This window comes from Pararge aegeria, chromosome 6 (genome assembly GCF_905163445.1).
Source record: "Pararge aegeria chromosome 6, ilParAegt1.1, whole genome shotgun sequence".
Lineage (NCBI taxonomy): Eukaryota > Metazoa > Arthropoda > Insecta > Lepidoptera > Nymphalidae > Pararge > Pararge aegeria.
In genome coordinates this window covers 18,954,300-18,967,000 of record NC_053185.1, presented here as the reverse complement: position 1 = coordinate 18,967,000, position 12,701 = coordinate 18,954,300, and the positions used below count along the sequence as shown (strand labels likewise).

General features: G+C 33.8%; 3 protein-coding genes across 3 annotated transcripts; 1 reads left to right on the top strand and 2 right to left on the bottom strand.

The window, feature by feature from the left end:
• Window positions 1-336: 336 nt before the first annotated feature.
• LOC120624558 (DNA oxidative demethylase ALKBH2-like) lies at window positions 337-5,660 on the bottom strand. The gene is made up of 5 exons (XM_039891187.1): window positions 5,495-5,660; window positions 5,079-5,269; window positions 4,057-4,236; window positions 3,579-3,742; window positions 337-511 (listed from the first exon to the last, which is right to left on the bottom strand). Exons 2-5 carry the CDS (start codon window positions 5,249-5,251, stop codon window positions 360-362), a joined length of 669 nt encoding a protein of 222 aa, XP_039747121.1. The 5' UTR covers window positions 5,252-5,269; window positions 5,495-5,660; the 3' UTR covers window positions 337-359.
• LOC120624557 (tetratricopeptide repeat protein 30A) lies at window positions 613-3,582 on the top strand. The gene is made up of 2 exons (XM_039891186.1): window positions 613-807; window positions 1,631-3,582. The coding sequence occupies exons 1-2, from the start codon at window positions 754-756 to the stop codon at window positions 3,563-3,565; spliced, it is 1,989 nt and encodes a 662-aa protein (XP_039747120.1). The 5' UTR covers window positions 613-753; the 3' UTR covers window positions 3,566-3,582.
• Window positions 5,661-5,926: 266 nt separating the features above from the next.
• On the bottom strand, window positions 5,927-10,108 carry LOC120624319. Its single transcript, XM_039890784.1, has 5 exons — window positions 9,772-10,108; window positions 8,833-9,033; window positions 8,208-8,313; window positions 6,544-7,666; window positions 5,927-6,083 (listed from the first exon to the last, which is right to left on the bottom strand). The coding sequence occupies exons 1-5, from the start codon at window positions 10,051-10,053 to the stop codon at window positions 5,927-5,929; spliced, it is 1,869 nt and encodes a 622-aa protein (XP_039746718.1). The 5' UTR covers window positions 10,054-10,108.
• Window positions 10,109-12,701: the final 2,593 nt, after the last annotated feature.

Here is a 12,701-nt window from a genome sequence, read left to right as displayed (position 1 = left end):
TGTGTCCCAATTGAAATTTCCAAAAACTACAGTGGTGCCGATTCTCTAAACTAGGTAAATAAAAGTCTAAGTTAAAACATGTCCATTTAGGATGTTGTGTATGGACATTTACTCGTATGTACAACGGAATTGACACCAATAAATTCTGTTTCATCTATCTCTTCTTTTTATTGAAACATCTCGAATCAAAAAAAGTTCAACCTGGATCAAAGAGAATAAAAGTATAAAGGAAATTCGAATAATCCAGATACCTTTTTTTTAAATAGGTACCTACTTTTTTCGATCTCAAAAATAAATAAAAAAAAGGTGGCATATATTTACAAGATAAAATTTAAATACAGCAAAAGTTTAATTTATTTTTATTTCATGAGATTCTTCACTCGCATTTTACGAAATGTTAAGTTTATTCTTGGACCCAAAAGTTTCTTTCGCGTTGGCAAACTGTGATACCAAATTTCGTTCGTCGGGGGATTCATTAAAAGCACGCTTCCATGTTCTAACTTAATTATTACTGAAACAAAAAAAAAAATGTTTTATTAGCCTTTGGTACAAATTACACAAAATATAAAATAATTAGATTAGTATAATTTATACACGTTTAGCTTTTGGCAGCTATAGGTAGGTACATCACAAGGTATACGTAGCTTGAAATTTTTGGTTGCCATGACACCTATTCACAAAACAATACATCAGCAAAAGACAAAAAGTTATAGTACTTATTAGTTTCGGACCAACCCTCTAACATATGCAAAAATGGATTATTTACAAATATCAGACGGTCAATACACTAAAACAATATATACAATGGTGAGTAGCTGACTACTTAATTTAATATTACAGCTTAAACGCTCATAAATTTTGTTTGAAGAGCTAAAATAATTTTGCAATTAAAGTTAGGAACGTAGGCACAGTTTTGCTTTAAAATTATTGTGATACGGAACTAGTATCCAAAATCTACACATATAATATATTTTAATCAGAGGTGATGGATCCCTTTGATAATAAAGATCAACGCCATGGTTTTCTTTTTGTTTTTTTTATCATATTTATCAAAGGTTATCTGTGACATAAACGACCGACCCCATAGTATTGGCCCAACCCATGCGGAAATTATTTGCAAAATTCGTGCGATAAACGAAAATTATCAACAAATGCCGTTGTATGATAACAATATTGTGCTGAAATTTCGCATACTAACGAGGAAACTAGATAGATTAACGATACATAGATAAGACACTATATAAGTAATAATAATAATAATAGTATCTTTATTTTATCAGAGAAACGTATACATTTCATGGGTGTGAAGTCCTGTCTCCTGCGGTAGTTTAAACTGTGTAACAGGAGGCAGTGTCTTCCCTATATCTATGATCTTAATAACAAACGTTTGACAAATTAACAGGCAAAATTATATAAAGGAAAAATAAATAAATAAATAAATAAAAAAAGAGAATAATATACATTTTTGAGGCGGGTGCGTACATTTGATTCGTTTGTGGGTGCGCGCGTGTTTGTATGCGTGTGTGTTTGCGTGAGTGTGTGTTTGTGTGTGTGTGCATACATGGCGTCCGTCAAAAGAAATTGTATCATTGTAATTATATTATTGTTACAAGTCTCATATCTTTTTCAGATAAAGGAATCGAGATTCGAAGATGCAATAAAAGCTCTCAACGACGCCATCAATTTTAACCCGAATAGAGTTGGGTTATCCTTGCTTGGATACTGCTACTTTCGAACACAATCTTTCGTAGAAGCAGCAAACTGCTATGAACAGTTGTCTGCAATGCACCCCGATGTACCAGAATACAAACTTTATTTCGCACAAGCCTTATATGAAGCTTCAATGTTTGAAGAGTCTTATAAAGTCACTATGCAAGTAACTGCACCAGAGCTAGAAAGGAAAGTAATAAAACTACAATCGGCTATCAAATACGGAGAAGAAGATACTATATCGGCCAAAAGTTTCGTTGACTCATATCCTTTAGATGATCCTGACAAAGACATAAATCTGGGATGTTTACTGTATAAAGAAAATCAATACGAGGAAGCGCTGCAAAAGTTTTCTAGAAGTTTAAATATTTTAGGCTTCAATTCCCATCTCCACTACAATGTAGCGCTCTGCTATTTCAGATTAAAAGAATATCCACAAGCATTGAAGCATATTACTCTCGTTATCGAAAGAGGTATTCGAGACCATCCAGAGTTAGCTGTGGGCATGCAATCTGAGATTTCTGAAGTAAAATCAGTTGGAAATACATTGACACTTCATGAAACAGCGCTAACTGAAGTGTTTAATCTTAAAGCTGCTATTGAATACCAATTGAAAAACATTGAATCTGCAAGAGAAGCTTTGTCTGATATGCCTCCTCGCCATGAGCATGAGTTGGATGCAGTAACATTGCATAATTTAGCTCTTACATCGATTGATATGAAACCAACCGACGGATTTGAAAAACTACATTTTTTACTTCAACAAGATCCTTTCCCACCTGAAACATTTGCCAATTTATTGCTTCTATACTGCAAATTTGAATATTACGATCTCGCTGCAGATATTTTAGCAGAAAATGCGCAGTTTACATATAAATATTTAACACCATATCTTTACGATTTTCTCGATGCAATAATAACAAGCCAAACGTCCCCTGAAGAAGCGTTTCAGAAATACGAAGATATTGCTTCAAAGCATGCAGAACAGTTAAGAAAACTTACAAAAGTCGTACAAGAAAGTCGTTCACAAGGTGACAACGACCAAGTTAAAAAGGCTGTTGTTGAATATGAAGAGGCTCTGGAAAGATATATTCCTGTTGTAATGGCACAAGCGAAAATATATTGGGACAAAGAAAATTATGGACAAGTTGAGAAAATATTTCGTAAATCAGTCGAATTCTGCAATGAGTCTGATGTTTGGCGCTTGAACGTAGCCCATGTATTATTTATGCAAGAAAACAAGTATAAAGAAGCAGCTAGTTTTTATGAACCAATCGTCAAAAAACAGTACGACAACATTTTAGATATAAGCGCTGTTGTTTTAGCTAATCTCTGCGTGTCGTACATAATGACTTCTCAAAATGAAGAAGCCGAGGATATCATGCGAAAGATAGAAAAGGAAGAAGAACAGCAGATATTCGAAGATCCACAGAAGAAGTTCTACCATTTATGTATTGTCAATCTGGTCATCGGCACTTTGTATTGTGCTAAGGGGAATTACGAGTTTGGAATATCGCGAGTGATAAAATCTTTGGAGCCTTTTAATAAGCGTCTCGGCACTGACACTTGGTTTTATGCAAAGAGGTGTTTCCTATCGTTCCTGGAAAATCTGGCGAAGCATTTAATTGTTGTCAAGGATAACACAATAAAGGAGTGCTTACAGTTTCTTGAAGGATGTGAGACGTATGGAAAACGGGTGTCCACAGTGATAGAAACTCCATTTCAAGAAGAAGACGCGAACAATAAAGCAAAACAAACAGTGACCTACGAAGCTAGACTTTTACGTTACATGTTTTTTAAGCTTCGAAGCATTGACGATTCTGTAACTGTTAATAAGTATGAAGATTTAAAATAATTCACGCACTCACCTGGTAAAATATTTATTTTTTGTGGCCCTGGTTTCCTAGCATCCTTATGTTTTAGTACAAATGGTCTTTCTTGACCAAAAGACATTGAAGCAATAGGCATTGTAAGGTCTAAATCGGGTTCGTTATCCCTATGTTCACCCATATGATCTGAGCCATTTTTATACCTGTCATAATATTTTGGTAACATTAAATACAAAATTTTATATAACGTTGCTACTAAAAAGCTTGAACCATTTCGATTTACAAAACTTGAAATGATGCATGCAAGAAAAATCTGAAAATTTATTTCATAGTTAAATAAATAGATAAAAACATGGTGCACATTTGCTTAAGCTAAACATTGTTTAAATAGATAAAAAAAAGTTTTAAATATTTGAAATATTAGCAATTATTCTTGTGATGACACCAACAAAATGTAACATGGTCCAAATTGTTCAACAGCAATGTTTTTTTTAAGTGGCACTTAGATACAACTTACCTGTTTATTAAAACAAAATCGTATTTAATACCCTTTAGTTTAAAAAGAAAGTCTCTTAACGATAAAACAGACTGTGGCCATGGCAGTGCTGGTACTGTGGTTCCAGAGTATCGGTATGTTATACCAGGATCGCCGTATGCTACTTGTTGACGTGGCAAAGAATAAACTTTCCCGAAAACCCTTGAAATAATTGTGCAAATCTTTTTACAGAAAGCAAGCAAGCAAAACTAAGGAGAGTAGGAATTTATACTTTCAGTCTACGCTGTCTTCTCCATTACGTTACGTGACATGGGTGATATACATCATTACTTCAGCAAACACATAAGATCTGTTACATCGGGGTGAATGTACGGAATACCGATGGCACGGCCTTTCATGGTCAGCTGAGTACTTTCATCGTCATCATCATATCAACCCATTACCGGCAAACTACAGGGCACGGGTCTCCTCCCACAATAAAAAGTTGTTAGAGCCGTAGTCCACCGCGCTGGCCCAGTGCCGATTGGTTGACTTCACACACCTTTAAGATCATTATGGACAACTCTCAGGTTTCCTCACGATGTATTCATTCACCGTTGAACCAAGTGATATTTTAATTGCTTAAAATGCACATAGCTTAGAAAAGTTAGAGGTGCGTGCCGGGATCCAAACTCACTCCCCCGAAAGTGAAGTCGAAGTTTTACCCAATAATATAGACCCTCGCCTACTGTAACTTTAGTGAATGCGTAAATTAGGACTTGATTATTGAAAACATAGTGCAGATAAAGCTTTAGATCAAGAATTAATTATTAATATTAAATGTAAAAAAGCTAATAAAACCTTTCTTAAATATAGTTCAATGCACAACAACATTTCTTAAAGTATGTACCCGACATACCACGACAATATTTTTGGATTTGTCGATATTTCGACCCAGTTGCATGGATCGGGTCTCGGAAATCAAAAAATATTGTCGTTGATTATACGAAAATCTTAGTTTAAAATCTTTAAGCTAATAAAAGCTATTAAAATGTGTTAATCACTTTATTTTCGCCAAATCTCCTGTAAAATATGTTATAGTTTCTTCAAGCTCTTGTAACACAGCATCGGCTATTGTTCTAGGAATCGGTACAGAGTATTCTATATTAAGGCCCTCTTTCCGTGTAGATTTCCATGTGACTGATTTTAAATCTATATCTAAAATCTTTTGAGACATTTTATTTTCTCATAGATCCTATAAAAACAAACGGAATAAACTTAATTCATAACAGCATTTTACAATGACCACAAAAGCTCATATAAAACATTATTTTCTACCAAAGGATTAAAAGCAATGTGCAATATTTAATAAATATTAAATGTTTCTCTTGAATGATAAATAAGAATGCATGAGTTTAAACTACGAATAAATAGATTGGGGCTTTCTTGTTACTTAGGTCTTAAATTAGTCAGTTCTTACCTTTAACGTGTATTGAACTTATGTTAAAGTCAAATTATTGTGTATTTTTCAGCTTTATAATTACATCCACGCACCAGTAAATTGAACCTATATTTACCTAATAATTTTTGTTTTTCTATTCTTTAACTCTACGACCACAACGACATAACAACAAAGTGCTCTCTGATCTGCCAAATCTAATGCATAGGTACTCAGAAAGTTGACTTTGACGATCTAGGAAACATGTTGCCAGCGTCCATTTAAAAAATTCCAGTTATATTTTGGGCGTTCAACAGCCTTAACTCTTATCTAATTCACTATATTCATATCAGCAAAAAAATTAAAACGAGTTTGGAAGCTTCATATCATTTCAAATAAATTCAAGCTAAAAAGTAAATTTATTTTCTCAAATAATGTACGTACATTAGATAAACTACAATGTTTTATAAAATCTCAATAAATAACCGGCGCTGACGTTCTTGGGAGAGAAATAATTTTGTTAGTGTATAAAAAATTTCGAAAAGCTTGAGAGCCAGTTATGCGTTTATTTATGTACTGGTGACAAAAATTTGTCAAGTCAATATTTGTACTCTGAATTAAAGTTGTTGAACTGAAACAAAATAATAACTAGTTAAATAAAAAATATGTATATATAAAAAATGTAAATTTAGAAAGTATGCAAAGTTAAGGTTTTAAACCGGTTCCGGGACCGATTTTCTAGAAATTTAAACCTCTCGACATAGACTGTATTGAGTAGTTACTTACTTCAACGTTGGAGGTGTGGCCCGTCTAGTTATGAGACTAATGAGTGTGATATAATATTAATGTTGGGCTGGTTGCCTCCATAGAATTTTTATATAGATGCTAGAAGCAGCTAATGGACAAGGGTTGACGGCAAATTTCGCACATTTACGGGGTTGTCTTTTACCCACAACACGTAATGTGAACGGAAGTTGAACTTCATTAGAGTTCATTTTTGATATTCATAGTTAATCTTGATGTGCTATCGTTTTAAATATTAGGTACTACCAAAATATCAGTATTAATACTGAAGGCATTTCATAACTTACCTAGAGACGTCTAATAAGCAATCTTTATCGTAATACACCGAATATTGCCTTATTCTTCTAATAATGTCACCACTATCAAAATCAGTTTCGTATTCATACAACTTCTCTATAAGTCCATCTTTATCTTTAACAGTCCATACAGATTCACCAGGAAGACCCCTTAATTTTGGAGCGTCCTTAACCAGAATCATGTCTTCACGGAAATTATCATTGTCTTCTTTAATTGTACTAAGATAGTGAGACTTATTTGATTCCTGATGAGAAAGTGTTGTTTTACTTGTGTATGTCAGAAATTTATCGATTTCCACTCTTACATCTGAATTTAGCAAGTTATCTTTAGTTTTTACTATAAAACGAGTGCAATATTCCTTCAGTTCATTGTTTTTTGATTGCCAAACATAATTTACTAATTTAATAAGATTTCTTTCAGCTTCCTCTTTATCTTGTGTTAGTTTTCTAACACGTGATTTTAAAAAGTTATTTTCCTGATGTGTTACCAAATACAGTTGTTGAAAGGTCAGGTATCGTGATTTGTTTTCCTTAATTTGTTTTTGAGTGTCTTCTATGTGTTTAACGAGTCGTTTTTTGGCCAACATTTCCAACTGACATCGCATTCTAATATTTTTATTTTCGTGAATAGCCGCAAATATTACGTGACCCCAGTTCCTGCGTTCTTGGCTATATTCTCTTAATTTCTTAAGTAAAAATATATTTACATTTTGGGAATCACGTTTCGGCGTTGTCTCTTTTTTATTTATAGTAAGCAGATACATTCTTAGTTTCTTAAAAATACCCTTGCTGATTTCCAATATTCTCAAAATGGCAACATAAATTATTTCGACGGTGGCGGTATTTTTCAAAATTTTATATTTCCGCAAATGCTTTTTAACGTCGTATTTATTTAATCTTTTTAATTTTATACTCGTATACAATATTAAGTCGTTCTTTCTGTAATATATTATAACCAAACACGCACCAGCAATGAACGTAATGTATTGTGAAATTAAACTATTGTGGTGAACAGGATGGTTCTTTTTATCTGTTTCTTGAATTGATTTCTGCTTAGGTAAAATGCTAGTATTTTTCAATAATGGTGGTATTAGATAATTTAGCTCGTTGAATTCTGAAACGACAAGTATCAAATTATAGCATAACATAACATGTTGCTTTTTAATTAGGTAATATTAAATTGATTTAAAAAATAGGTACATACAACATATTTCATTTCATAATCATCAAGCAATTACCGGACCACTACAGGGTACGGGTCTTCTCCGAGTAGGGTTTATATGAAGAACTCTCAGGCATGCAAGTTTCCTCACGATATTTTGTTGCTTTGATTAAAAACCGCAAGGATCGTGGTGCCGGGAATCGATTTATGTTTCTCAGCTGTTGTAGTTCATATTATAACAGCAAGCACCATAAGTTAAATACAACGCTCCTTTTTCAACTATCATCAGTAGCGTGCATTTCATACATGCACAAAAGCACTGCATACCCAAATTATTTTATATTGCTCGTATTGGAGGGGAATATTTCTATTTTACGCTATATATCTGCTTTATGCATACCCTGGCCAAAGACCCTGTGCACGCCTGTGACTATCGTTGTACCTGTATATGTATGGTACAGACTTATTATAAGATATCTTAATTGGTACTTACTTGTTAAATGCACATAAGCATTATCCTTCAGATAGAGGTCAACCAAACACAGACCTATCCACATAGCTGAAACCATGCCAGCCAACCACTTTAGGGCTATATACATTTTTTATATAAAATGGTATTATTTTTTAAAAAGTCAGGACCTTCTCTGATTATGTACAATGAATTTATTACATTATATTGTTACAAAATTATATTGCTTACAAATTCGTAGTCACAATTTGACATGATGTAAATACGCTTTTTACGAAGTGACAATCTTGTCATTGTCTTGTGTACTCAGTTTACATCTAATCTCTTTTTAAACCATAGCTACTAACGATGGTCAGACCATTATTTAAAGAGACCTTTTTACATTGATTTAATATATTGTCTAAAATCCATTATTCACTATAACTTGTCCCCCATAAAATATTGGCGACTATGTAATAAAATGGGACAAGGGACATATAAATATAGGACAAGTTATAGGAATGTTAACTTTGAATTAAAAATAAAATTAATTATTAATAAATCTTCTTGAAATCATTGATGAACTGAGATTGAACTGAATAGGTAGGGACCATCTTACATAATAATATTAAAGTATTCAGTACCCAAAAGACAATTTTATTTTTTATTCTTTTATTCTAAACAATTTCCTAAATTTAACCTGTAAAGCTAGCATTAGTAAAGTCATATTCTTCTTGTACCACTCCCTATTGTAGTTGAGATGAGCTCGCCAGTTTTTGTCTAAAAAAGCTTTATAGAACACACTCATTTCATCAGCTGTTAGATTGGTTTTGCCTTCAGGTAGGTTGTTTCTTAAATATGCTTCTCTTTCCTGAAATTTTATAGACAACTTTAGAATCATCATTATCAGCTGTTTAATGTTTCACAGGCCTTCTCTCATAGTGGTGAGATTGATATAAGTCAACACCATTCCACTCTGATTCAATGGAAATAACCAGTTCCAAAGGCCCAACATGCTCCTCAAGGTATATTTATGGGTACAGAAAGCCACTAGTCAAAATATTTACCACACTTCAAGAGAACAAAAAGATTTTTTTTTAATAAAAGTAACTGGTCTCTATAATCCATGGCAAATAACTGATTACACCTGTGGTGCACCTTAAAAAACCCACCACCAACCACTAGATCAGGTTAGGCAGACAGTAATAAATAGACATTATTAATAACCTAGCCTCACAATAACCACTGTCTTTAAAGGTTGATTTTCTACTGACTTGTCTTAAAAGTTATTGACATTGAAGAATTAAATAAAAATGTGGAAAAATGGAACTGTGCCAAAATTCAAAAGATTAACTAGGTTCTAGACTAAATAAATATTAAAAATACGGGTTTGGAATGAGCAAACCTTGTTTTATAAATTGTTTAAAAAAGTGGACAGAAGTGTTGGAAAATATCCACTGCATTGTACCTTGGCTGCTCCGTAGGGCAATTGAGCTTATACAATTTCATTCCAACATTTAACTACAAAGCACAATAGCAGTGCTTTTCTGTGCATTAAAATGTATAAAAAACAAAAAGTTCATACAGTGAAATAACTAGCCATAGGTACCTTAAAGAATCGTGAATTATGTTGTGTCCAAAAAACTTGGTTCCACTCCTGTACTTCACCCCTTAGCTTCCGGTATTTCCTTTCTAGACTAGTTTCGTTGATGGGCTTTCGGAATACAACTCTTCTCAAGTTAGACACAGGATCTGGTGGACCTACCATATCAGTAGTGATTTTATTCGGATTTGGATGTTTTATCGACCTCGCGTCTGGTGTGGTGCTTGCATGTTTTATTAATAGGAATACGTTGGGCCTGCATGGCAAGCTAACACGGGCAGATAACATACTTTATTTCTTGGGACTTACATTATACGGTGCAATTTTACCTCAACCCTAATGTTATGAATTATTTAAGAATTATTTGACAATTCACATTTGACAACTGTCACCATGCGATGTCATTTTTTGTCAAACTCAGCTGATCATAGTGTAAACGTTTAAAAACGACTTTAAACTTAGTAAAATAATCTAAGCGCAAAATAATACTACTAAAGTATTTTTACGTCTTGTTTATCCAGATTGTTTTTTATCTATATACTTTACAATGTTGAAGTAAATATTAAACCAAATTTCGCATTTTGTAACATTCTTTTATATTTAATAAATCCTAGACACAATATAAAATGGTCAATCATGTGTTTCTGCCATTGTCAAATGTCTGTCAAATTATCTTTCAAAGTCGAATTACCGAATTATGTAAAAGGCTCGATTATTGTTTCCTTCGCAAATATTTTCCATTTGCCAATTGTAAGCCAAACCTTACAATTTTGAATTAGTTAAAACATAAAGAGTAATAAACTCAGACAGAATGGCGAAAGGCAAAAAGGACGACTCTGAGGATGAGTATTCCGCAAAGTTGGACATGTGTTTGACCGACGGGATCGTTAAAACCGGTAAGATCTTTGATAAACTTGATAAACTATAAGGTTCCTTAAATATGGACACTAATTAGGCTAAGCTTGCAGACATACTAAAAATTTTAAAGACATCTTCAACATAGAAAGTAATAGAGAGTTATTTAACTATGTCCTATTGTCAAGGTATCAAGGCCAGTTATATATTAAAAGATCACGTTAAATAAACTTAGTTAGCGCACATGTGAGGAATTTACGAAAATTATAATATCGATTTATGTTTTCTGAATGGTTAAATATTTTGACGGCCGATTGGCGCAGTGGGCAGCGACCCTGCTTTCGGAGTCCAAGGCCGTGGGTTCGATTCCCACAACTGGAAAATGTTTGTGTGATGAACATGAATGTTTTTCAGTGCCTGGGTGTTTATTTGTATATTATAAGTATTTTATGTATATTACCTATTCATAAAAATATTCATCAGGTATCTTAGTTCCCATAACACAAGCTACACTTACTTTGGGTGTGTGTATTGGTATATTTATATTTTACATTTATTTATATTTAAATATGTCTGTTATGCCAAAGTGCTCCATAATGCAATTTGAGTTGCCGCCTTATAAGTGAAAGATCTTGACTTAATTTAAAGTTTTGTGTATCCATAAATGTATCGATTAAAATAATAAAATAATTCAAACCACTCTGATTTGTTAAATTATGAGAGTTTTCATACATTATCCTTCCAATGCATATTTGTTTAAAACCATTGAAATACAATTACATTTGAAGCCTTATAGAATTTCAAAAATTTAAATAAATTGTATAGAAACTAATCAAGTCTGTATTAGGTATTTAAGTGATATCACACCTGATGTTAAGTTCCAATGCCGTCAAAGATGGTAGTGTACTAACCTGAAGGGGTATTGCAGTTTTTCAGCTATGGTATGACAAGGTTTCTTGGAAGCATCTGGCTCTGCTTTCACCACTCACAAGATAGAATATTATATTAAAATGTAAAAAGTTGATGCTGGAAAAGAGCAACAGCTGAGTTTCTTGCTGCCTTCTTCTTGGTAGAATCGGCCTACTGAACTGGTGGTAGAGGCACTACAAACAGACAATCTTGACGTTTCAAAAGTGGTTATATTAGGCCTACTTGAAATAAATCAATTTTGAATTATGATACAGTAAAATTGTATCATGCCATATATTACACATATGCCATATTATTAAACTCTTCTCATGTTGAATGATGATGATGATTTGGCATGATACTGTAATACTAGGTCATTTGAGGCTACTACTTTGTTGAAAGGGTGTTGATTAGCTGCATAAATTTATCAAATTCACAGAACATAATCAATGTTTTCAGGCAGTGGTGTTCTACTAGGTGCCGTATCATCAGTGTTGTTTCTGGGCCGGCGGAGATGGCCCATTATAGCAGGCATGGGCATGGGCATAGGTTTAGCATATGCCAACTGTGAATATGAATTAAACCCTAAAAAGAAAAATGCTGCATAAGTTTGGGCAGGTGTGTGGTTTGCAATATCAGGTAAATATCTTTGAGTAACAAAAAGTAAACTAACTGCCTTGATCTAGTCTATAGCATGTACAATTACGAATGACGATAGATCCAAGTTAGTTGCACTTATAATGGTGTAGTCCTAGTTACGGTAGGTGCGGGTCGAGTCCATGGAGCATTTGCTTTGTGAATGCGATGGATTGACTAGAAAGCGGTTGGACCTCTTGGGAGTGGCCTATCCACAACCAGAGGATTACTGTGCCTCCAACCTAAAAGCTTCAATCGAACTCTTAAGAGTGGATATTTGAAGCTATTTAGGGCGAGGGGATACAAGGACAGGGCGAGCACAAAAGATCCTGGAGGGTCGAAGTGCATCTGCTGAAGCGGGCCTCATTACAAGATAGAGATAGAGATACGGTAGGTGCTGCATTGATGGAACCCCAATAATGTGGACAGAATCAGATGATTCGTAGTTTCTGGAAGCTGTTGAAAACAACTGGCCCAATCATGGACTTTGGAACTCCCCACAAAAGAGTTGGGACATAGACCAACAGTGGTTGCCA